The sequence below is a fragment of the Lonchura striata genome, chromosome 4 (assembly GCF_046129695.1).
Source record: "Lonchura striata isolate bLonStr1 chromosome 4, bLonStr1.mat, whole genome shotgun sequence".
NCBI lineage: Eukaryota > Metazoa > Chordata > Aves > Passeriformes > Estrildidae > Lonchura > Lonchura striata.
This window is the reverse complement of record NC_134606.1, coordinates 64,110,988-64,137,499: the sequence shown is the minus strand read 5'-3', so window position 1 is coordinate 64,137,499 and position 26,512 is coordinate 64,110,988. Positions and strand designations below refer to the sequence as shown.

Genomic DNA, 26,512 nt, shown 5'->3' with positions numbered 1-26,512 from the left:
GCGGCACTGCGGCACGGCCGCTGTCTGGGGTTCGCAGAGAGTCACGGAGCTCCGCAGCTTGGGAAGGACCTTTAGGGGTTAAAGATCGTCGAGTCCAAACGCTAGCCCAGCACTGCCGAGCCCACCACTAGGCCATGTCCCCAAGTGCCACATCGAAACTGCAAAAGAAAATGGGTTGTATACGGGTTATGCATGCCTCCAGGAATGGTGACTCCACTTCCCACACAGCCTGTTCCACAACTCTACAACCCTTTCAGTGAACCCTTTCATTTTTCCTAACTATCCAATCTCAACCCGCCCTGGCTCAACTTGAGGCAATTCCCTCTTGTTCTGTCATTTATTACCTGGGAGAAGAGACCAACCCCTGTCTGGCTACAATCTCCTCTCAGGTAGTTCTAGAGAGCACTAAAGGCTCCCCTGAGACTCCTCTCAACTAAACATCCTTTTCTCCCTTATCAGAAATCTGCTGTAGACCCAAGCTCCATTTCCTTTCTCTGGGTTCACTCCAGCACCTCAATGTCCTTCTTGTAGTGAGGGATCCAGAACTGAGCACAGGATTTGGGGTGCAGGCTCAGCAGTGCTGAGTACAGCGGGATGATCACTGCCCTGGTCCTTCTGGCCACACTTGCTGATTCAGGCCAGGATGCCATTGGCCTTCTTGGCCACCTGGGCCTTCACAGTTCCCCAGGTGTGGTATCAGCAGTGCTGAGTAAAGGGCTTCATTAGGCTTCGGTACTTCCCTAAATAAAGCTGGCTTCACCAGAGGCTGTGAGCAGCAGAGGTGTTCCTGTCCACTGTCCCATCAGACTGGCCGGAGACAGAAGTGAAGGTAAGCTGTGAAATGTGGTTTTCATATCCACCATGTCAGACAAAATTATTTCCTATGGTCAGAACTGGTTATGAAATACATGTCTACACTCGAACTGGGTTTAAAATATATGTGTAAAGATAATAACTAAAAAAGTTCTCACTTTAAATGCTAAGGTCTATTTTATTTATGTTTATAGCTGAAAGGCTTTGTGGGAAAAGGAACTGTTTGTCTCCTTATGAAGAGCTGTAACCCCCAGCTTCATGATTTCCAGCTTCAGAAGCCAGGATGTTTTATGTAGCTCCTGGTAAATCTTTGGAAACATGGAGGAAGCCAAGTCTGCCCTCCCCTCTAGCTTTGTCCATTTCCATGAAATTACATAACTGTTTTGAGATTTTGTGTATACCACCCAAAATTACTGGCCTTTGCAAAGAGTTTCCTCAACAGGAAGAGGTTCTGTAGTACCCTTTGCTAATAGTCATAATGCAAGATAAGGACAATGGAAGTGCCAGAAACTTTCCTGCTTTCAGCTTCCCTGAATCAAATAAAATCAAATCAGTCCCAAGGATCTTTACAAAGGTTTAAGAAAGGAGAAGTCACTTCCCTTATCACACACTGCAGACAAAGAGTAGGGCACCTTTAAAGCCAAGGAGAACTGAGAGTGCACAGCTCAATTAACATTTCAGGATATTACTTTGTTCTTTTTTTAAAAAAGGGGCACAAAAGTCTTGTTCAGTCTCGTCCTTTCAGATATCCAATCTGAAAAAAATGGATTTCTATTAATTCTCTTTAAATGATCAAACTTTGAATAATACTTTCTTATTGCTACATGTTAAAGATATTTTTAAATGTTTCTAAGAAATGTAACTTCATGGTATCTTTTTTTAAACCATCAGTGAAAACTTTCAGTTCCTGCCAAAACAGACTCTTTTCTAGAAACCAATTTTTTTAATATATTGACCATACAAACTATTATCAAGTAATCAACATAAACTGTGCTTTATTCAAAATATATATTTTTAATCTAGAATAGAAACAAGGAGCTTTCTTCATAAATCTGACAGTAATGGCCTTTCTTTCTTTGGAAATCTATGCAGTCCATTTATTTAAATATGTTTAATTTCTGGATAGAAATTATTTTTAAGAATCCAACCAAGACTACTAATTTATTTTAATAAAAGAAAAACGCAAGAGACTGCAACAGCTGTTGTTGTTTTCTGTAACTGGGATTCTTTTTTTACATAATATTTATGAATATACTGCACAACAAAATCAGTATTCCTGTATAACTTATTTATATACTCCATGCTTGAGGAAGGAATGATCATCATATTTAGCATCTGAATCAGGAAAATTATTATTTCCAGATGTAAAAAAGTATCTTCCTTTTATTTTAGTTGTCATAAAGTATACATAATACACTTTATCCCCAAATTTTCCTTTTCTTTTATCATACAAGTAAAACACAAGCTCTTTGTTTTAAATCCTCCTCTCCCTTTCTCAGATAACTCCTGCAACTGTTTTTGCACTTCTAGTTTAGCAAACCTTACAGGCAGGGTATATCTACAGAAATAACTTACACAGCAAGAACGCCAAGCCAGCTCTGTACCTCAGCACAGCCAGATCCTGATGGCCCACTTCCATGGCAAATTCACTTCAGTTAAATTCATATTAAAATACTCTAATTTAGGAAAAAATATTTAGTTTTGATATGTATAACGTGTTATTTTTGCCTACAACAAGAAGGTATTTAGGATTAGATTAGTCAAACCTGAATTTCATTGGGTGTAACATTAGTCAACAGATCAGGTGTAATTTAGGCAGAAAAAAATAAAATTCTGAGAACTTTGTCACACTGTGTTCATTTTTGGTGAAGGTATGCTTTTCTATAGCACTTCTACAGCCTATTTAATTCTTTGCTTTTGCTTCAAATTTACATTATTTAACTCATCCAAAGTATTTACAGCACTGTGTAAGTCCAGATGCAGGCAGCCTTATGCCTTATTGGCAACATTTTCTTTAGAGCCCTGGCTCACATGAACCTCCCTGCTGTCCTATTTTCTTGCATGGGTATATAAATCTTCCTTTATGGGTCCTCATTAATTAAAAATACTTGGAATAGTTTGGATCCCACTGTAGCAAAACACTATGGCATAGCACATAAATTATGAAGAAAAAACTACTGCTAGTATGGATCATTTCCCAGCATTTGTAGTAAGTGGTAGCACAGTGAATTTCCAGCCCCTCTCATCTCCCTTCCCTGGGAGTGGCCACTCCTGCCCTCTCCCACAGAACCTCCATCCATTTCCTTCTGCTGCTGCTTTGGAGGGCACAGGTAGAGCCAGAGTCCAGAGTTCCCTGGCTGAAAGAGCAGAAAGCTGTTTAGACAAAATAATCTGCAAGTACAATTAAATGTGACCTCTGTAGGGAATAGAGGCCAGATATTAGTGTAAGTACAATTAAATGTGTAAGTACAATTAAATGTGACCTCTGTTGGGAATAGATGGCAGATGTTATAAGCTGCCTCTTAATTTTTCACTTCTGCAAATTAAACAGGATAGAGGGGCAGATAGTGCCTGTGGTCCATAATCTTCTGCTCTTTTAGGTTATGCTTCAGTTGATTGCTCACATTTACCTGCTTTAGGGCATTTTTGTGTATTCTTTCTTCTTTTTCCTGTTTTCTATCCTAAGCAAAGGATTGATTACCAAAATTTTATTTACCTGTCAGCTTCTCAATTCCCTGTGGCTTTTTTTTTTTCCTGATGTTTGATAGAACAATCTGGAATTTATCCATAAAATTGCTAGTGAGTTTTCCTGTAACTGGGATGGCATGCATCTTTTTATACAAGCTTGTTTTAGTTCATTATTATGCTATTCTGAAAGCTCTGATTCTCCTATATTATTTTGTAAAAAAGCCATAGTGAGGTGGTTAAGAATTCTCTTTATCAGTTATTGCCCACCAAATTTGCCTATTAGGTGCAGCTTAAAATCTCCCCTTCTCTCCTACCAACCGAGCTATAGTCAATCATACAACTTAGTCTGATGATAATTTATTCCACTTAATCATGCATGAGATGTAAAAATCTCAGAGGAGGAGTTTGAGCAGCTGGAAATTAGGAAGGGGGAAAAAATCCCAAACCAAACATTCCCGCCTTTTTTCCTTGCAAACTCAGCACATCCTATGCTGAAATTACTGAGACACCGTGGTGCCCTGCTTTTGACACAGTCTCTTGGTGCTGGAATCACACTTTAAATCATTCTCCAAAAGCATGACTTAGTTAACACTTCATTATGCAAGAAGATTTCCACTATGCTGTAGTTGGCAAAAAAATCTGACTTTCCTCATGCATTTTATCCAGCACCCACTTCAAATTAAGAAAATGAGACTTTGAAAGTTTTTGTCTAAAAGGCATATGCCTGAATGTCTATTTACCCAATCACCACTTTTACTGAGTCCATATATTAAAAATATGAAAGATCAGGTACCACAGCTAAATTAAGATAGTTCTGTGATTTTTTTTTCCCTTTCAAGGAATAAGTATTTCACTGTACAGCATTATTTGAAGAGTAGCATGTTTCATCTCAAGGATCAGGAATGGCTTGCAGTGTAATTTTACAATGTGGCTCATTAAATTAATTTAGTAACTGGAGAACATGATTATTTGCTCACATAAGAGAGTTCAAATTGTGGTTTTCAAACTACCAGCTGTCTGAAGTGTCATAGGAACTGCTGCATATGTGGTCCCAGGGCCAAATCATCCCTTTCACAGCTTGTATTAAGATGATGGGAGCCCTCAAAATATTTGAGGAAAGCAAGGGATGTAGGAAATCTGGAACCCATGATTTTAGTGGGTAATTCTTTTTCAAAAAGCAGAATGCTACTATATCCAGTCCTCAACAATGTTCACACTCCTGTAATGCTGGAATTCAAGCCTTTAAAAACATGTGGATACTCAGAGTTATTTTTTAACAGCTGAATCACAAACCCTTTGTTCAGTTTTTGCTTCTTTCTTTAAGAAGGACTCAAATTTGCTATATTTGTTGAATTTAAATATATAATGCTAACATCTGGTAACACCTATTTTAATTCTGTATCCTTTCAAGAAACAAATTTTAAGTTGAAAAAGAGAGATTCTTCAAATCAGTCCAGCTGCACTACCAGATCATGTTTTTGCACTTAGGCCTTCTTTATTGGATCTTTCCCAGCTAAATACAATGAACTAACTAAAGAGACCTCACCATATTCAAAATGCATGAGCTTATGCAGAAAGGCTTCTCAAACCTGGGCTTACGTCTGTAATAATGGGATATCCTGACAAAAAAAAAAAAAAAAATCACAGAAATATTTTACAGGAAGTGCAATCAAGAAGTCATCTAGTTCACTTCCCTACTATAAATATTTTTAGACCCATTCATTTATATAAAATATTGTATAAAAAGTGCAGTGATTGTTGTAGAAAATTCCTGCTACTCTTGCTATGCTTATTTTTCATCATGCTATTCTTTATTATTTTTCATCATGCTAACAACACGTGGATTTTTTCCTTCTGATGTGACTGGCTATCAGAAAACATCTGTAATTTTTTTTTTTTAATAGCTACCAATATTCAAAATGAAGCATTTTTTTAACAAGAACTTGAAGTACCTCTCATTACAAAATATCACATTATACATTTATAAACTGCTTGTGCACATAGAAAAAAAAAACAACAAAAAGGTAGACTTCAGCCTGTATTTATTTAGAAAAAAACTAATTATGCCATACATTTAATCAGGATGTCAATTTATTTAATCTTTAAATCCTCATAACAATGCAGATCCTGATTTGAAAACTGACATCCTTTTCAAGAAAGAAATGCATATACTGGTACATATATGTCACATGAATTGAAAAGAAAGACTGTCAGAAATGAAACAGTAAGGATTAAGTTTAAGTTAAGTTCATATGATTAAGTTAAAATGGCAAGCAGCCTTTCTGTAGAGTAAAAACTCAGATGGACAGTGCCTTGAGGAAAGTGGTCTAGGCTGGCCTGTTCAACTCTGATTTCTGTAAAGAACATAGAATCATTAGCAATTTAGGTTGGAAAGTTCAGTCAGGTTGCTCAGGATTTTATGCATTCAAGTTTTTTTTAAATTTCCATGGTTGTGGATTTGACACCTGTCTGGTAATGTGCAGCAGCAACACCCAACTCCATCCCTGCAGGGCCACAAAACTTCTGTTTCTACTGCTCAGCCCATCCCCACTTCCAGCCTCACACACTTCCTTGTCACATTTGGGCTGAGTTAGGAGTGTCCTGTTCAACCAGTCTGGCTGCCTGCTGTGCAACACCCATTTTCCTGCAGTTCTGGGTGGATGGTCCCTGTGCTTTCAGGAGGCTGGCATCCAAGACTGACCAGTCTCTGTGGCCCTTTGCCTTTCAGAGCACCCTGCATGAATCACAGGATCACAGAGTGATTTGGGTTGGGAAGGCCCTTAAGGATCATCTCATTCCAACCTGTCTGCTATGTGCAGGGACACCTCTCACTAAACCAGGTTGCTCAAAGACCCATCCGGCCCAGCTTTGAACACTTCCAGGGATGGGGCATCCACAGCTTCTCATGACATCCTGTCTGCTGGCTGCCAGAGCAAGCAGAAGTTCAGTTTTTAGTCTGCCACTACTAGTTCTACTCTCTGCTTCTGATACTACTACCTCTCTTCACTTTTGAGAAAAAAAAAAGTATTAAGGGAAGAGCCAGTAAAGCACAAATCATTCAAAACTGCAAAATTTTAAAAGTTTTTAAAATAGCTGCTGCATAGTATCACATCCTGCTGTTTTCAGAGCATAAAGGTGACATAAGCCTACTCCTTGTTTTTCTAAGTGTCAGATTCCTTCAGAGAGAGAAAAAGGTGATTAAACAGCTGCCACATTATGTCTGTGATTGTGACACAGGTGCTTATAACCTAGGAAAGAGAAAGAAGTTGCCAGTCAGATTCTCCATTCTTCTGTCTCTATGCTAGACATAAGGCTATGAGTATTTAGTTTATGTCTGAATATTTTTAGGCTGCATTTGAATTTCTTATACATTGAGATATGTTAAGAGATGTGCTAACCATTCCTTGAGTTGTAACACTCCACAGCCAGCTTCCTCCACTGGATTTCAGTGAGAGTAGAGCAGATCTGCTTCCATCTACTAAAGTTATGACCTGCTTTCTGTCCTATGATATGCCCCAACATAATTCCAACTGCTTGCTCTTTTTTAACCCTCTCTCTCTATAGAATATAGGTCTGATTTTCCTCCTCTCTTCACTGTGGGTTTGTGTGTTGTCCATCTCTCAGGTTACCTCTAGAGAGGAAAGTTTCTAGAGGGAAGATTTCAAATATCACAAGTTTTCTTTCTCAGACTCAAACTCCTCTAAAAATAAGAGTGCTTTCTATCACCATTGAAGGATTTTTTAGAAAAATCGATTTAAATCTGAGTAAATCTACACATCTCAGGATTTGAGGATGTGTCTTTTATTTTAAACAAAAGAAGTAGGCAATTTAAAAAAATAACCCAAATGTTGAAATTTGCAGTGAAAAAACTGGCATTTTGTCAAATACAACCTATTTGGGGCTTCCTTAAGTGACCAGTTAAACGTTTAAAAAAGAATTGGTATTTGAGTTATCTCCATACATTTTGAGCCTTCCTATTGTGATTCCCAGGCACAGTGCAGTTTGGATTAATTCTTGGGCAGCTCTTCTTAGGGTCAGTTTCCAATAATTGCCCCAGTTGCTGGTGGCACCCAAGGGCATTGAAGCAATCCTGGCATAGGTAACTTAACCACCTTGCACCAGGACTGGTGCAACTCAACTGCTTCTGACTGCTGCAGGACAGCTGAGCTCTGCTTCCTGTGATAAAAGTAAAATGCCAGGGAGGAGAGATCAGACAGAGACTTCTGAAATTTCTGCAAGAAGAATGGTTTCACAGAAAGAAAGGAATGATTTCACAGACTATTCTGAGTTAGAAGGCTCCCACAAGGATCATGGGGTCCAACACTTAAGTGAATGTCCCATACAGGAATCAAACCCAAAACCTTGGCATTATTAGCACCAGGCTCTGACCAACTGAGCTAATCTTAGGGTTTTAATTTCTAAACTTGAACTCAGAAATATTCTTCCTTACATTATGGGTTTTCCATAAGGATCTCCCTGTTTGCTGAAGGAATAACCAGGCTTGAGAGGGAATGGCTGAAGGTGGTATAGCAACATGTCAACCCCCTTTCTTCCACGTTATAAATTCAGCTGCCTTGGAGGAAACCACCCCATGATTTGGAGTACTTTTGGGTAAACATTAATAATAACAAACTCTAATTGGTCATTATTACTTGAACAGAAAATATCAGATTTCATTTTCACCAGGAGGAAATGAAAATGTCATGTACTGTAATATGACAAGCATGGAATTTACAGTAGTGATATGTACTTGTAATTACCTTTATATGTGTAAATGCACACAAAGCAGAACACCAGGGACGCCATTTTACAACAGATTTAATCAAGAGAACATCTATGTCTCCTCATAAACTTACCTAACCAACTTTGAAAAAAGAATGGAGTTGATTAGACAGGTTAATGGGGTGATGTCTTTATACATGACAGATGGCCATGTTAGAACAGAAAGTTGTTCACTCTCCATTTGTTATTTTATTTTATGTGACTACTTTACCTTTTTCTTTTTGTTTTACTTATGAAAGCATTGCTCATACATTTTTGATTAGCAGTGTTTCCTGGAAAAAAAAACAACAATTTCCAGTGAAGCTGGACTTTTAACTGGATGGATGTTGTCATTACGCTTAAGTGGTAGTAATCAAAACTAAAATACAAAATGAATTTTTTGGAATTCCAGGTCTTTATAAACATCCTGGCCTGCAAATGGAGAAAAGTGCTTACAGATTTGCAAGCTCATAAGAACATAACAAAGAAATGGAAGCATGCAGAAGAAATCTAGCTTTTTAACGTATAGGGAATCCATTAGTGATGAATTTGGCAGAGTAATTAAAAATTGCATTATTTTAAAAAATAGACTTAACTAAGAATAATTAAAAAATATTACAATGCAAAATTAGGCATACTTAAAAAAGTAATAATATCTACTGGGGCACTCGGAATGATCAAAGTGTAAGACACGGGATAACCTAGGTTGTTCATCTTCCCTCAGATTTACGTGTCTGGAAGTGAATCACACAAAAAGTGCTAACTGAAGGAGGATTCATCAGGTTCTTCACAGAGGCCTCTGCCCATGTGCTCTGGCATCCCTGGGCAGGCTAAAAAGGGAGGATGTTCAGCACCTGACTATTGAAAAGCCCCTGAGACAGCAGCAGTTCTTGTCTCTTTCCTGAACAGCACTTGGCATGTGTGCCACCATTGGCATATGCCATGATTTGGGAAGCTCTGTCTAAAGATCCCCAGCACCTACTCGGCTGTTAAATAATCACAATCATACAATTATTTCTACAGAATTCTCCCATGTCTCTTATTTTCCCATATGAAAAGAAGTCCATTCCTAAATAGACCAAAAATGGAGAAAATATGATATTCATTGCTAACCTTCTACTATTTTCCTCCTCCTCCTTTGGCATTTTTTACTGACCTGAAGTATACAGCTTCTTCATCTAATGCAGATTATTGATTAAAACAATCCTACTGAACATCTCTCTAGCCTTCCATGCATGAATGTGAGAAATCCAATGTCTCTCAGGAATGTTTTCTTTTGAAATTTTCTCTGTGATTTTAGGATTTATGAGAACTATTAGAATAAGTTTTAAAAAAGACTCTGAATCTTTGGGGCCTTTTTGCATTTATTAGGATTGTAGTACCAGAGCCATAGTGAAAAAATATTGAAGTACCTTTGTGAAACTCTGCAGCAGATAGCAGTAATGAAAGATAATTCTAGACAGGATAATGTGTCTAGAAGTGTATCACAGTCTGGATCAAAATTCTTGCAATATTTTCAAGTGCTGGCTAGGATACTGCTCCCGGGCATTTCCTTGCCATTGATTCCTGTTTCTCTAAAACAGGCTCTTAGACCCCATTCATTTCACTTTTTTTCTGTTCAATCCTCTGTTTAGTTCACCTCATTATTTTGATATTGTCCTTCTCCTTCCATCTCAAACATGAAGATCACCTTCTCTTCCTTGACCTGCTCATCGTCCTACATAAAGCCCTATTAAATTTCCTTCCTCCCACAAAGCCTCCTCCCTCTGAATCCTAGAAAAAACATCAATTCAGGAGGACCTATATTGAAAAGAAAATGAGGTAGCAAAAATATATGTGTGACAGAAAAATATAAGGAATTAGTAGCTATAATAAAAAGGTTTCAGGTGAGCCAAAATTAATACAGCGCCCAAAATGTACATAAGCTATTAAAAAAAACCCAAACAAATACAACAAGAATTTTCAGAGACACGACCTCCCCCTCATTTTTTTTTTCTTTTTTGTGTAGCCACCAGTTGCTATGTGGGAAACAACAACTTTGCCAAAACCCTCAGGCTTGTCTGTTCTCTTCTGGTTTTGCTTCATTGTTGTGATCTAGAGAAGCACTAAAAGCCAGAGGGACATAATATGGCTCCTTTGTCCATTACAGGAGCATCTCTAACCTTTGTAGTTCAAACTGTACAATAGAACTGAAACACTGAAACATCACCATATCTACCAACTATGAGCCTGTTTTTATAATAATATTAGTAATAATTCAAGTTTTTGTTACTCATTCCTTGCTGTGATACAGCACAAGCCTGTAACTGCATTTAATCCAGCCTTTGTGAGAAGAAACTTGTTGGGGATTTCAAAACATCTGCTGAGATCATACTAGAGTTTTATGCAGAAAACCTCTCATAATCCCTCTCAAAACTCTAATATGGAGTTATTTCTGGATCTTATGCTTCTTTGGGCCAGGCTGGAGAGTTTTAACAGTACATTAAAAACAACTGCAGTGCAAGCTGAATGTGATGAGGGAAAGGTTGGGAGCAGTTGCTTCCACAGGCTCACGGAAAGCACCTGCAAAGACACTTCCTTCCAGCAAACCCTGCAAGTGCACAGATATCTGACCTCATGAATTTAAACTTGTCTTTCAGTGAACAGGGCCCAAGTGAAGAAACATGAGTTGTAGTGTTTTCTGTTTGCTCATGTCAGGCACCTTTGTTTTGCCCAAAACCAATGTAGGACTTACTACCAAAGCAGAAAACGCAGTGAACGTGTCCTTCAGTGCTGCCAGAAGCTGGATTCTGAGGAGGACTACAACAACAACATCTTTTAGTATAAATGTGTGAGTGGAAAAAAAGGGCTAACAAAATAAGGGTGCAGAGTCAAAGGAAAAGTAAAGACTGCTCATTAAGAGTAGTGCATAATGAGGTGTTCCATGAATTTATTCAGAATTTGCTGTGGTAAAATTTCATGAGATATTTCCTGATATAACCTGCATAGTGTAAGGAATTACAATGACATTTTGAAGACTCCTTCTAGGTCAAGAGAACCAAAGAAATTAGGTAAAGCAGCTTCTTCAGCTCAGTTCCTGCATAATTTCCTTAGAGAATCAAAATGCCTTTTCTAATGCCACCTAGCTGAGACTCATTAGACATTAATTTATTAATTTAGTGCTTTTAAGAACACTGATAGCAGCAATCTACCAATCATGAACACATGATGCAGACAAATGAAGTTATACTGATTACACTTGTAAAGAAAAATGAGAAAAAAAATCACCATATGCATTTTTTGAAATACATTATAAAAATGTAAAATCCTACTTTATAAGAATGCACTGAATTAAATCTAAAAATGAAATAATGTCATCAAACACATACTACAAATACCTTCACACCTAATCAAAAAGAAAGAAAGCTTCCTCTTTAGACAATGCTGATTTTGCTTTGGGATGACATTACTCTCTTGAAGTACTATGCTCTCTGTACAAACTGAGAGGACCTGTCATATTTAAGGTGAACCATATTTAAAAGTCATTTTTTAAATTTGAATTTTAATATCCAGGATATTAAAATATTAAGGGATTTTCAAAGACACTCTAAATCACAGAATCATAGAATCATTTAGGTTGGAAAAATCACTCTTAAATCATGGAGTCCAACCATCAATCCAACACTGCCAATCTCACCCCTAAACCATGCCCCCAGGTGCCACATTCAAACATCTTTTAAATACCTCCAGGGATGGTGACTCCACCACTTCCCTGGGCAGCCTGGCCCAATGCTGGATAACCCTTTGATCTTAATATGCAGTCTAAACCTCCCTGGTACAACCTGCAGCCATTTCTTTTCATCCATTGCTCAAGATTAAGAAGCATTTGGTCATAAGAAGTTATAAAATTATGTATTACTTCTTTTCCCTCATTTGCTTAAAAGGCAGAGTACTTAGTTGCTAAAATATATCTAGTTTAAAACTTTTTCTGACACTGCTAGGTGTCACAAAGCCCCTTCAGACTCTGACAAAACTGAACATCAATTTAGTTGCACCGTGAAAGCAGAAGAAGGTTATGTGTTATTGCAGACCCTTGCTTTCTTATCCTGTATGAACTAAATGGGAGCTTTAACGTAACAGATCTGATCCCTGAGTGCTGCTCGGATCTGATCCCTGAATGCTGCTCGGATTTAGCTGCAGCAATTTAAAGGGCAATAACTCCAGCTGCCAAAAATTACTAAGCAACAGCTGCAATGGAGCTAGCAATGGGTCTGTTCCTCAGCTGCTGTACTTTACTTCTCCACCAGCTTTTAATGCACATTGAAAAGACCCCCAGGGCTTCTCTCCCCCAGCTCCTTCAGGCTCTCCTCCTACACCAGATGCTTGAGTCTCTGGGACTACTCCAGGACTTGCTCCAGTGTGTCCATGTGCCTTTGTACTGAGGAGCCCAGAACTGGACACAGCATCCCTAAAGGGGTCTGACCAGTGATGAATAGAGGGTTCAGAAGATTTGAATAAAGCTTCTAAACCAGCACTCACAGTAATACTTTAAAGGTTATTAAAAGAGAAAGTATAATTTTTCTTAAAATAGGGCTTAGAGTCTTTGCTAGTACTTTCCATAAGATTTTGTGGAGTTCATTCCCAAGATGGGTTTAAGTTCACTTTAAATCCACCCTTTCTGAGTTTTCTTTTGGGGTGTAAGGTTTACAGAAAACTTCTGTCATTTTTTATTCTCTTAGTGCCACTTCCAGTTTGCTTGTGGGAGGCAGAAACAGCACTGGGTTTGTAACCACACTTGGGAAGCTCAGGATGACAGGGTTTACTTTCAGCTCTCTTTTAAATAACTTTTATTTAATTCAATCTAGTCTGTTTCTCCACATCTTTGGTCATGGGTTTTTGGCATGGTTGCTTGAATGTAAACCTAGCCCAAATAGAGATCAACATGTCAGCTGAAGAATTTAACACTAATTTTACCTGGTTGAAAATTCATTTTTAAAGAATTGTCTATGGAACTCTGAACTGGCAGAATTTTGAACTTTACTGGCCTTGACTAATGCACATACCTCACTGCCTTTAACAATTCAGGCCAGTCAGGGAGTATTTATTTATCTGCAAGGAAATACAGGAAGATCTGACAGAATTCAACGTGACAATGCTGCTTTCCCTGGAAAGCTGGATTTGCTGGTTATTGGAGTAGGCAGTTTAGATGAAAACATCTGAAATCCATTAAGTTGGATTTTTGCAATTATTGTATTTGTGTATTTTCTTTCTAGTGAGATGTTAAAACAAAGAAGAAAGCAGAAAAATATTAACAACAAATGTTACAAGCTCTTTGGATAACAAGAGAGGCCACAAAGAGAACACGTACTCCAAGTCACTAGGTATACAAAAAATTCCAAATATTATTTCATTTCTGCTTTTGCCTTGTGGCAAATAGCCTGATGGAAACCTTAAGGGCTGACCATGGAGAGAGGGAATACTTAAAAGCAGGCAGATAAAACTGACGTGTTTGTGTACTTAGCCAGCTTAAAGGCTCAAATAAAAATTGTATGTTCCTTACAAGAGGGAAGGCAATACTTCAGCAAACTACAGGTGACTCAGAAAGACAGGGAAGATCAAGCAGTAAATGTAAGGAATCCAAAATATGCATGGAAAACGCTGGCAGCAGCAAATACTAAGATTAAAATTTCAAGATTACACAGTGTGTGTATAACCACACAAGACCACTGTAGCTTGGCAGAGACTGACTGTGTCAGCATTACATTCTAAACGTTTCTCATTCTGAGGAAGAAACTGCAGATGTTTTGTTCTCAAATTAGAGATTGCCATCTCTACCTAATAATGTGTGTACGTAACCAAGGAAAATGAGAAAAGAAGGGTAAGAAAGGTGCTTAGTCTTTTCTTAGGACTTGGAAATTCAAACAGGAAAGCAGCTAAGAAATGTTCTAGTCTTGACATGCACTCTATAGATAAAAGTAATGATGTGAGAAAATTATGTAGAAAGAGAATGGAACAGGCATAATGGAATGTATCATGTCTTGAGTGCCTCATACTTCTTGCCCCAAAACCATGGGAAATTTGATACCTACACATACTAAGTATGGCATTCTCAAATCAGGGCAGAGGCAAGTTAAAATTTCATATGATGTTGATAGTAATATCAATAGTAATAATACTTTAGTATAATAATTAATATGAAATAATTGCAATAATATTTGGTATGTTTATAAAGAACATTGCAGATCACTTCAGAAAAGCATTTTCCAGAAAAACTGTGGTTTGAGTTTGCTTCTACCTTTTTTTTTGTATGTGTAAACACAGTCAGGGAGGGGTACATCCAAACAGTTCCATCCCAAACATGGTACAGTACCAAGTGTAAGGAGAAATTTTTATTTACCATACAAATGCCAGTTGTTGTCCTTGGAAATTCTTTAATATTAGATTTGAAAACACTGAAATTTTTACCAGTTTAAAGATTAACTCCCTTTCCCTCCATAGAGTTACATAAATGACAGCTTTTTATATGAGAGGATGTGAAGGGTTAAAAGGTACATATGCTTATATTTATTTTCTATATTTGTCTGTCTGCAGGTTATGTTCACATTCCTGAGATGATCCTTCCTTTGGAAATCTTTGATGCTGTCACGTTGTCTGTGATACTTCGTTATTAAACCTCAAACACTTGTCTGTGTGTTAAACAGCTGGTACAAGACCCTACAGCCTTTAGGAGCGTGTCTAATCCTTATTAACACAGGCAGTCTCCTTAAAAATGCACAGAAGATTCCTTGAAAGAAGAGTTCGGAGAAGACCCTCCTACTTCTTTATTAACAGATAATTAGGTTAATATCAAATAAATTCACGTAAAAGGTCAAACAAATGAGACATGGTCGGATTGATGCCTATTTGTAACTCACGTCACCCTAGGAGAGAGCACAAAAAGGGCAGCAGTTCTCGTCCTTTTACCCCAGTTGTACGTGAAGCTTCCTCCACCCACCTGGGGCTCGGCGGGGGATTCGGGGCACCGGGTTTTGACACCGCTGCCCCTTTGTGGAGACTTTTTTGGGGCTGGGGAGCGGCTGTGACAGCGGCTCTCAGAAACCGAAACAACTGGCGCCCCCTTCACAGGTTTTTCACCTGAAGGAAGAGAGTGAGTTTTCCTTCCGTCATCCTGCTTCCTTTTTTCCTCAGCTCGTCACATCCATGTGGCGTCTCTCCTGACCCACATTCGTGCTCCTTGCGCTCTCCAGGGAGCCGCAGGAGGAGGAGGAGGAGGAAGAAGAAGGAACGACAGCGCGCCCGCCCATGCTGGAGGTTTGGGCGGTAGAAGCGACTCACCTGACTCCCCATGATCGTTCTGGGGTTGGCAGGAGCCGGAGCTGGACTATCCAAACAACCTCTCCTCCCACACAGCTGCAGTTTTCCTCCAGGGAGGGTCCGCGAATGCAGAGCACTTGGCTGGGGGCCCGCTGTTCGCATTGGGTTTCTTTGATTCTTAAAAAAACCCAAAAAACTCCCTTCTCCAAAACCACCCCTCCCAAAAGAAAAAGTAAATTGCTTCAGGAAGGGCAGACTTCAGTTGTTGAACAGCTATAGAACTCAGCTCTAGTGAGGCCATGTCTGGAGGGCTATGTCTGGTTCTGGGCTCTTTAGGACAAGAGAGATGAGCTACTGGAGCGTGTCCAGCAAAGGGAGAAAAAGATGATGAGTCTGGAGCATCTCTTTTATGGAGAGACTGTGGGAGCCAGGGGTCTCTTCAGTCTGGAGAAGACCGAAGGGGATCTCATTAATGCACATAAACATCACAAAAGTGGCTTCACAGAGGATGGTGCCAGACTCTTTTCAGAAGTGCCCAGTGACAGGAACAGGAGTAATGGCCATAAGCTAAAACACTACAAGTTCCACACCAGCATGAGAAAGAACTTCATATTGAGGGTGATAGAGCGCTGGAACAGGCTGCCTAGGGAGGACTCTCCCTCTCTAGAAACATTTCGGACCCACCTGGACGTGCCACCTGCTCCAGGTGACCCTGCCTTGGCAGGGGCAATGGACCAGATGATCTCTAGAGGCCCTTTCCCTACCAATTCTGTGAACGCTGCAATAGTCTGGGACAAGTTATTGCGCGCAGCCTCTGGACCGTCCGGGCCCACGCGGGCGCTGCATCTCCAGAGGTGAGCAGCGTCCCTGGGGATGACGGGGATGAAAGGGAGGGCGGGAGGGAGGACGGGGATGAGAGGGAGGGCGCGGCTCCAGCTCACCTGCGCTCACCTGGGCGGGCGCTCACCTGGGCGGGCGCTCACCTGGGCGGGCGCTCACCTGGGCGGGCGCTCACCTGGGCGTGCGCGGCCCGCAGCTCCCGCCCCGCACCGCGGCCCCGCCTGCGCCCGGCCCGCGCAGGCGCTCCGGGGGCTCCGCGCTGTCATGGCGGCAGCGACCGGCAGCGCCGGCAGGAAGGAGATGGGGCTGACCGGGACCGCGCTGTGAGGCGGCGGCGGCGGCGGCAGCAGCAGCTGGAAGTTGAGGCCCCTTTGGGCAGGCGGAGTGGCGGCCGGCGCAGCGCAGCCGCCTCCCGGCCCCGGAGCCGCGCTCGGGCAGCCCGCGCCCCCTGCGCAGCCCGCGGTGAGTGCGAACTTGGCGGGGCGCTGCACCTGCCCGCGGCCGTGCCTCAGCGGAGCCGCAGCCGCGGCGGGCAGCGGCCGGGCGGGAAGGAGGAGCGTGTTCTCTCTAGGTAAAAAAAAAAAAAATAAGGAGAAAAAAAAAAAAAAAAGCAGATTAAACCGTTGAGGTGGGGGATCGGAGTACGGCAGGTCCGGGAGCACTTCCGCGGGGAGAGGCAGGGCGGCTCCCGCCGGGAGCGGGGCAGGGGCCGGGGCGTGCGGGCTGAGGGCAGCGGCTGGCGGAGCGCGGGCTGAAACACACCTCGGGCTGTCCTGCAGGGCTGCCAGACCTGCCCGAGGGCAGCGCTCTGACGGACGCCTCCTGCCGAGGAAAGAGCCCCATTCCGGGTCCTCCCCGCCCGCCTGGCGCCCTCCCCCGCTGGACGCCGCTTTCCCCGGGAGCCGGAGCCCAAGGGAAAGAAGCAGGGCACCGCCGCTCACCTTCCCGGCTGACCGGGCTTCCCAGAGGGACGAGCGTGTGGAGCTGGCGCTGGAAGCCGTAGCCTGCGGTGAACTGGCCATGGCGAGTGAAGGCAAACAAGTTGTTCAGCCAACAGGTGATGATGGAGGAGGAGGAGCGGGAAAAGGAGGAAATGGTGCTGAAGGGGGAAGTGTGCTGCAGCCTTTGAATCCAGGAGTCCCTATCCGAGGCATCAGGATGAAATTTGCTGTGCTGACAGGACTGGTGGAAGTTGGTGAGGTGTCCAACAGAGACATAGTCGACACTGTGTTTAACCTGGTAAGTTGATTGCCTGAATGAGGGAAAAAACCAGCATGGGTGTGCAGAAGAATATGCAGTTTTTTTGATGCTATTTTTCTGTTAATATTTTTGTACATGTTTACACTTTCACCATGCTGGATTTCAACCATGTTCTTTTTACTTACCTCAGAAGCTAAGAAAAAAGCATATGAGACACAGTTTATAGACACACTTGAATTAGCTGTAAGCATCCTCCTCCTTTGTTTGCCTTGGAGAAACTGTTGCTTTATTTAGAATGAGAAGTGTATTGTTATGTTTAAACATTTAACAGGTGTACTCAACAAGAAAGTTAAATGTTAATTTAGTAACTTAAACTGTCATCAAAACACACACACTGTTTTAAGTCAAAGCAGTTTTTAAAAGATATTTACATCCCTTCTTGCTTCTTGTTGGCTTTGGAAGTAGGTAGACCTTGCATGTTCTGTGTGCAGGTGAAGGTGTCAGGGAGTAGTTCATTCAAACATGTTTTTTACACGGTCTGCTTTTTGGGAAGAGTAGAATATGGTTTCAGAATATGGCTTTTTTAAATTAATGAATTAGGGACCCAGCTGCTATTTTTTGAATGCTGTGTGGCTCTATCTAATATTTCATAACAGATCTCACTAAACTATTGAGGGTACGACTTTTCCTTGTTGAAGCTACAAATTTAGTATATACCACTAAACATTTTGGGCCAATTGCTTTAAATTGCCAAATTTAAAGCAATTAGACTAGTAAGCAATGTTTCCTTGATGCAGGAGATGAAATATTAGGAGAAAAACTTTCAAGTTTACAAAGATACTCTGCTATTACCAGAGATCTTAAAACATCTCTAAAAACAATTATCGTCCTTCCTTCTTCCTTTGAGTGAGCAGCTCTGACTCTAAAACAATGTAGTTTCTGACAAACCAGGAAGTGAGAGCATTTAATAATATAAAGCTCAGTAGCAAGGAAAGTTGAGGCAGAAGTCATACTGTTTTTTTAGGCTGTTATTTCAGTTATTTTGTTTTTGGTATTCTTTGCTACATGCAAGTTTCAGTGGTCACTAAGTGTGTAGCATCTGTTTCATGTTTTTCAGTGTTATCTTCTTGCGTTATGATGAATATTTGTTTTGGGATGTTTTTGCTTTAACAGTGTAGTGGCCTAGATTGTTTGGAGGAAAAATGTCAATACAGGGGAATGGCAGTAGTGACAAAAATAAAGTGCACATCAGAGATTTCATGGTTGCTTCAGGTATGAGGAAGTGATTAAAGTTACTCGGTGTCCACTTTACAATGTCCTGGACTAAACCCACTGCTCATATATATGGACATGAGGTTCAAAAGGAAATTCTGGTGAATAGTTTAGAATTTAGGACACTTATGTAAGGGGAAATTTTTCATTAATGTGTTAAGTTTTACTTTGTTTCTAGTGTGGTCTTTTGAGTAGCATGCTGGAAGTGTATTTTATGGCAGCAGTGGAAAGAGGTTCAGCAAAATAATTAAAAATACACAAGCTCCTCGATACCTGTGGTTCCTGTTCTGCTCCATTTTGAACAAAAGAGGAGCAAAAACTTCAGTGTGATTTAGAGTACCCTTGATTTTAGATTAAGAGGTCTGTAGAATTTGACCTTTGGACTGCATTTTCCTGAATCTTCATTTCCCAGATAGACGGGGCAAGTTTCTGGCATTGGAAATTTTTGAAACTGTGTTCTTGCTTTTTCTATAAGTGAAACAGCAACCCTGACCTCTCTGAGAAGATTCCTCAACCATTTCCGCACACCTGGGAGGCTAAAGGTCATGCTCATGTCCCATGTTCTTTTATCAGCTGGCGGGTGTCATGACACAGCCAACAGTAAGGACACTTCGCTTGGATATGTGAGAACAAAATCTGAATTTTGGAACAATAACAAAAACAGTTGGCCCCTAGATTTCTCTGAGTCCTAGGGAAACATCATCTACCTGGCAAATCAAGTATTTTGGAAATGCATGAAAAAAATCAAACCAGCCAACAAACTTGTAATTTTTGTTACAGAAAGCCACTATTTTCTATATATTTTTTTTTTATAAAAACTGTGAAGCTTTTTGATGTAGCTTTTTGGGATATGAGGGATATGAAGTCTCCCTTCAAAGAAATGCTCATTCATCTATCCAGAGTTCTGCCTCTGTTTATTTGTTATCTGTGACCATTTTGTCAATACCTCTGAAATCACGCTGACCAGAATTTAAGGTGTGTCAAGTATTGGTTAGCAGTGGTGTACTTGTTTTTTTCTGTGTGGGTGTACAGCAAATCTGTAACTTTTATCTGAAAAGGTGACTCTTAGCTCTGGCTTTTCTGGTAGTTTGTTTCCCAATGGCTTTGGGAGTGTGTTTCATTGGGTGTGTGCAGGTTGGGCGGGGGGTGGGGGGGGGATGACAATCATGCCCTGATCTGCTGTTGCCTGATGGGGTTAAGCCCTGGATCCCCTCCTGCTTTGTTTCCTTCTGTGTGGTGACTCACAGCTGCAGTCACCAGGGCTGGGAGCAGAGAACTGCTAGTCTGCTACTCATGATTTGGAAAGAGGACACCTGTGCTATCTGGGGTTTTATTTGGTTGCTAATCTGAGGCATCTTTAGAGCAGAGTGCAAGGAAGGCTGGGCCAATCTGGGTGGAAAGGTGGTTTAGCATATTTATTCTTTATGGCATAACCACCCCCAAATGGGAAGAGATTATTCAGGGATGTTAGGTGCCCTAATTTGAATTTCTTGAGAAAACCTGTTGCTCTTAGTTATGCCCTTCCACCTTGCTGTAGTATAAGGCGGCTATCAAGAGAAGACTGAAGTGCGGTTATTATGTTTCTCATCTTTAAGAGATGGTCACATTCTGTATGTGAAAGACTCAGGAGGTCAGAAATTGAAAGTACACAGTAATTGATCTGCTGCTTACTAAAGAAGTGTGAGCCTCTGTAGTTCTGACTACTCGAGCAAATAAGTTGTTCACTTCAGCAGTGTTGGATCTTGGAGAGCCGCCTCTGTCTGACGTGTTCTCTGTCCAGCAGTGTAACAAAGTGCTTAGTGAGCTCTATTCTAGCATCAAAACTCTACTAGTCTCGTTTTGTTGTCTTTGGAAATTCTACTCCTGGAAACATACAAGCTGATCTGCTTTGTTTTGGTCAGTTCCCTCAATGAACACAGCTTCCCAGCCCACGTTGAATGTGTCTTTGTGTATTTCAGCACCTCTTAAAAGTGAAAAGGAAATAGGGACTTTCAAGAAACTGATTATTCTGTGGACAGCTTTGAAAGCGTGTTCTCATTCAAGTATTAATCTGTTCTCTTACTTTTTTAGACAGACTAAGCAAAACTATGGATATATATTCCTCATGCATTGTGAATTTTATTTTAATTAACTTTGGGCAGCAATAACTTTAATTATTTTCTTTGCATACAAATCAAGTGAATTCCTGTTCATTATCTCATATTTGTCCTCATATTTGCCTCCCTTAGTTTATTAAAATAAAAAACCCTCCTGGGTGGAGATTATAGAGTGAAAAAATAAATTACTTACAGTGGGACCTGTTACTAACTTAAAATAGCTCTAAGCCAGTTTTATTTCAAAAAGCTTTAGTGCTTCAAATTGTTTTATTGGTTATAGTATAGATTGTTACTTGATTTAGTTCCATTTTTTTCCCTCAGTCTGTGTTTCAAAGACTTTTTTTTTTTTTCCAAATTTCTCTTTGGTGAAGAGAATGTGCTCTTGCTTCTGATTCTGTTCATGAATATATGAGATCCTCACCAAGTGTGACAAAGTGCAAATGAGAAAGAAACACAAGTTTTTATCACCTTTGGAGGAAGAATATTGGGATCTGAGGAGCAGAGGATTAAATTGCTTTGTAAATTTAATTTTTCAGCTCTTTCACTTCTGCCAGACAAATTAAAACCACGAACTAAAATTCAAACTAACTTAAAAAAAATTCTTACAGATTATTTTCCTGCTGATACATTAGGTTTCTAATTTGGATCCTTTTGGCACACTAATGCAACTAGAACACTGTAACTAATAATGGTTTTTATGAAGTCTGAATTCCCCTTTTCTTGTCTCTTTTCACAGACTTATTTGCATATATCATGTTGTAGAAACCCCCCAAAGCTAATGCTGATAGAATTAAATGGTATTGCAGTAGTAAAAATCTGCCATAAAAGTCTTTATAACAATGCATTCCTTTCATTACACTATTGTATGTTTTAGAGACTTTATTTTCTACACAAACTTATCAATGCTGATGACAAGTGAGAGTAACCAAGTAGACCCTAGAATATCACTGAATATTGTGTGTTTCTTAATAGATGAAATCTTCCTTAGTAGCTTCCCAGTAAATACACCTCTGGCTACAGTTATCCTAGTTCAGTCACTGCTGTACACTTAAAGTACAGATGATAAGGTAAGTCTGTGGCTTTAGCTGTGTCAGGCTTGTAGGGGATTTTTAAAAAATTCATTGTAAATTGAACAGTCAGCTGTCTTAGAGGTCATGCATGGTTTTTTCTTATTGAAGTGATACATATTGGGGTGTTGATGCAACTTCGACATTATTTTGTAGTTAATGGAAATATTACTCTGTGTAGTGTATGTAGGAACTGAGGGAAATTTTGTGGTTGGCTGAGAAAGATGTGGAAATGTAGTGAGGTGGTAATGGCAGTCTTTAATTAGGTATGCAACAATGTAGAAGAAAATTGTCTAGGCTCTGAAGAGGAGCTGGTTTGTACTTTGGCTGAAGTATCAACTCACTTAAAACACAATGTAGGATGACAAAATATTGAGGACAAAATTTTAAAGACTGCGTGGGAAGGTGTTCAGTTTTGTTTACTCTTCCACTAAGTTGCCAGACTTTTATAGCTTCATGTGTCCAGTCTGAGATGTCAAGTGTCTGTGAAAGTCTGGAACATGCTTTGTGTTTTCTAGCAGTGTTGGCATCTTGTACTGATATTAATAGACTCTGTACAAACCTAAGGCCAAAAAAGCAAAGCTGAGCTTGGCATTTATGTATGTCTTGTCTCAGTAATGCAAAATTTGTTATACAATTTTCAATTAGCAGTTTGTTCTACAAAGAAGCCTGGTCAAAATGTGTTGATAGCATGGCTAAGAACTCCCCTTTAGAGTGGAACACATCAGTTCAATGACAGATTTTTCTAGGTGGTGTCTGGTAACAGAGGAGAGGGAGTCGGGTTTCCATTGCAGTTGCTTTGCTGTCTTTGGGTAGTGTTTTTTGCTGCTTCTGCGAGACAGCCCTGGGCTAGATGGACCATGGGCCTGACCCAGCAGTGCAGAGAGTGCAGAAACCCAGGGGCCATATGGACTGGCTCAGGAAAAGCATCTGCGGATTAGGGAATAGAATGAAATTAGTCAAAAGCATCAGGGAAGCAGGTGGATGGCATGTCAAGGTTGCCACAAAGGCTGGATATTGCAGAGTGATACAGAAATGGATATTTATAAATGCATGTTGAATCAGCATGCTTTGGTTTACTCCTCCAATAATCTCTTTTAAGATGAGTGTGAGTGGAGGCTTTTGAAGTTGCTGTATTGGGTGAACATTGGAGGTTGAGGAAAATCAAAGATGAAGTATTTGCTCAATTCTTTTTTGAGGTAGTGCTGGTTTGGTACAGTGTTCAGTACTCAGTGGCTAGTCAGGTGTGCATTCAAATGCTGAAGTTTGCTGAGAAATTCCTGGTCTTCTGAAGATCATCAGGCTTGATATTTTTTTTGATATGTGTTGTGGATTTTTAGTCTGATGAAAGATAAAAATAAGCTTTGTGGTTTCATTCACTATCTGTATCTTTACCACCTCTTGGTGAACCTGTGCTCATTCTGAGCTGTCTCTCACTTGACGCGTTGCTCTGACCTTTTATTTTTCACTAGGTATGTTGGCAGCTTAAAGCACTGATAGCTTCTGTCTTCATGCAGTCATTGAGTTCTTTATGAGCCTTAAGGAAGAAGCTTTAATCCATTGCACTGATGAAATAAGCTCTGCTGTTTAGTCACTGGAATGTGAGATAGCTTCTTGCTACCTTTGGTGTTTCTGTCTTTAAAAATCTATTCTGTCAAATTCAGTCTCACATGCATTAAATTTATGCATATCTTTTTAAAGAACTTCTATTTATTCTAAATGGGTCAATCTGGCTGAAAGTTTTTGTTCATAATCACTAATTATGGTTAGCTAACTTTCTGCTGTCTTCCCCAGCCCCCAGAGGCCTCGCTGGCCTCTTCACAATGTTTTGCATAATGGTTTTTGGTATTAGGTTGACCTAATTACGAATGTCCTAATTTAGATTACGTTTCTGCTTTAATGAATTCTGGATTTTTTCTGGTGAACTTGATATTAGGTTAGAGCATGTTACTGCCCATCCAAAAGCTAGTTTGGCCATTTTTATTTGACTCTGTGAAACACTCAGGCTTTGTCTGTGAGCTTTGGCCGTTTGCCAGGAGTCTGAGGGCTCCATGAATATGGTAGAACAGGATACTATTGCCACCTGCTTTGTGAATGCTCTGTGTGGAGGCTGCAGTTTCCAGCATGCAGTGCTCTGTGCTTAGGGTAGATAGCAATCGAGATGCATCCTTGCACAACTGCTGTAATCAAACTCACCAAATGCTGGTACTGCAGGAGTTGCAATAGTACCTTTCCCTGAGCCACTGGGGGCTTTGTGCTGACACTGGGAATCTGGATTACTTTGTGAAGAGCTTGCGTTGCTACAGTGCTTTAGGTTCCAGAGCTTCACATCTAGGCATAAGTAGTTTCTAAATAGAAACTAAATTATGGAGAAGAAAAATCTAATGCCTTCTGTTGCACTGGATTCCTCTAGTAGTAACTGGGGAGCTGGGAGCAGCCCAGGCATGATTTTCTTGTTAATAGCTGCCTTGAGAAGATATTTAAATGAGAATTGCTAGTGGGAATAGGATGTGCTCAGTTGTCTCCATGAGTCTGAGCAGCAAGTCTCTTTTCTGCAGCCTGCATATGAATAGTTTGTTGATTTTTTGTGTTCTACATATATCTAGGAAAAGAAATTCCACATGCATCAAGGCAGAAAATTCAGATTATTTTTTGTGTGACTGAAAAGCTGGAATTGAGTTGTTCAGGCAAAAAACTTCTGTTTTGTTTATGCAACTGAAGAAATCAAGACTTGAAGAGCTTCTGGGTTATCTTTCCTTTGCAGTTGGGAATCAAAACCAGAGTAACAGTGTAGGATTCATCTGTTCGATGAAAGTGTGTTATGTGTGTGTCAGCATTTCCCCTTTTTTCATCAGCAGTTGTTGTTTGAGGTGTGGACAGAAATTACTGAGATAAATTCACTAAATGGAGCCTATTCTATTTGCCCCACTTAGATACTCCAAATTTCTAGGTTTGTTGTGGACTAGCCCTGTAAAACAGTAACTGTAATGATGCATGTGGTGACCTGTAGCTTATTTATTCTTTCTTTGGGAATCCTGAAAGACAAGAGGCACCAGGAAGCAGCAGGTAAGATGTTAAGTGCAGCAGGAGGGAATTTCTATAATAAAAGACCAGCAAGAAGAGAACTAGTAGTATCTCACATTAAACTGGGAAATGTGTGATTATGGAGTCCAGGATGCTGAATGTTTGTGTGGTAAACCCCTTACAAAGTTTTTCCTTTATCAAACTGTGTATGTTTGGGTAGGAATTGTACTGCCTGCTTTCCCAAATGTAATTCGGGTGGGGGTAGGTAAGGAGTGAGATAAGCCCTGTTGCTGTAGAACTGCTGAATAAAGGCTTTGCAGATCCTGCAACTTTTAAGTTTTAGTAGTCTTTTATTAGAGAAGCTCCTAAATCGTGCTGTTTGCACTTCTTGGGGTTAAAACAGTGTTCCTAAGGAGAATTGTTTTTTGCGTGATTGTTGATGATCTTGGAGTCAATTTGTGCTTAAGAAAATTAAACAAAAAACATCACCACCAGAAAAAAACCCCAGAAACCAAAACCACAATCCCCCTCCCTCCAAAAAACCCCCAAACCAACCTGAAAAACAACACACTTTCCCCACCCACCTGCCCATCAAACCAAACCCGTAAGTTTTGTGTGGAATCAGACTTCAGTTACAAAATATGGCCAGTGATACAATGTCATGGAGAGGATAAGAACCAAATGACTAATGTTGTGAATGGTGCATGACTGTTAAAGAAATGGAAACTATTAGTCCAGTCAGCATCTGCCTCCTGCTAATGTTTTTGTTGAAACTAAGCATGTGATTTGTCTATAGTTGTGGTTGTGAACTTCACTGAAAAGAACTTGCAAGCTTTTTTTTTTCCCTGTATAATGGGACCTTACTTATACTGTAGGATTTGGTTCCAGTATGTAATTTAGGTTCCTTAATGCCTGGCTTTTAAGTATCTGATATGGAGTATAAAACTGAGTAACTGTGATTGCATTTTTTGGAATGTATTTTGAGCCATCAAACATGAGATGGGGAGATGTGTGTTTTTAATACATTGCTGCTGTTATAGAATGGAAGAACACCTGAGATGCGGGGAACAGATATTTCAATTGGAATTGCAAAAGATTCTATGTCCAATTTGTAATCTATAGCTAAGGGTCACCTTCTGAAGCTATGATGTCTTTAACACTTCAAATGTCCTAGTTTTAAACAGGGTAGCAGTGGTGCTCAACTGAACAGTAAAGTGCAGTGAAAAGAGTTCTCAGGATCTGAAACTGTATCTTCATATAAATCAGTAAATGCTTATGAAGAAATTATTGCCATGTCTCCTTACCCATTTCTACTTTAAAAGTAAGGTCCCAATCTTGTGCCACACTAGATTATCCACTGGCTAACCTCACACCAGGACACTGCTTTGTCCTTTCTGTGCCCCCTCACCTCCTCTTCCATGACCTGGCACCTGCTACTTTCATCCTGGGCTGCAGAAA

The 26,512-nt window shown here is 40.3% G+C and overlaps 1 protein-coding gene and 1 long non-coding RNA gene across 2 annotated transcripts in view; both read left to right on the top strand.

Annotated features, from left to right (window-relative positions):
• The window catches only part of LOC144246232 (uncharacterized), a 28,031-nt gene extending 12,908 nt beyond the window's left edge, over positions 1-15,123 (top strand). The window contains exon 4 of the long non-coding RNA XR_013339898.1: positions 14,833-15,123. This is a non-coding gene — a long non-coding RNA (uncharacterized LOC144246232). The remainder of the gene's footprint in view (positions 1-14,832) is intronic.
• Positions 15,124-16,808: 1,685 nt separating this feature from the next.
• Positions 16,809-26,512, top strand: part of LRBA (LPS responsive beige-like anchor protein) — a 363,130-nt gene continuing 353,426 nt past the window's right edge. The window contains exons 1-2 of the mRNA XM_021541470.3: positions 16,809-16,857; positions 17,175-17,634. Of these exons, the coding sequence (XP_021397145.2) occupies positions 17,416-17,634 (219 nt within the window). The 5' untranslated portion in view covers positions 16,809-16,857; positions 17,175-17,415. The remainder of the gene's footprint in view (positions 16,858-17,174; positions 17,635-26,512) is intronic.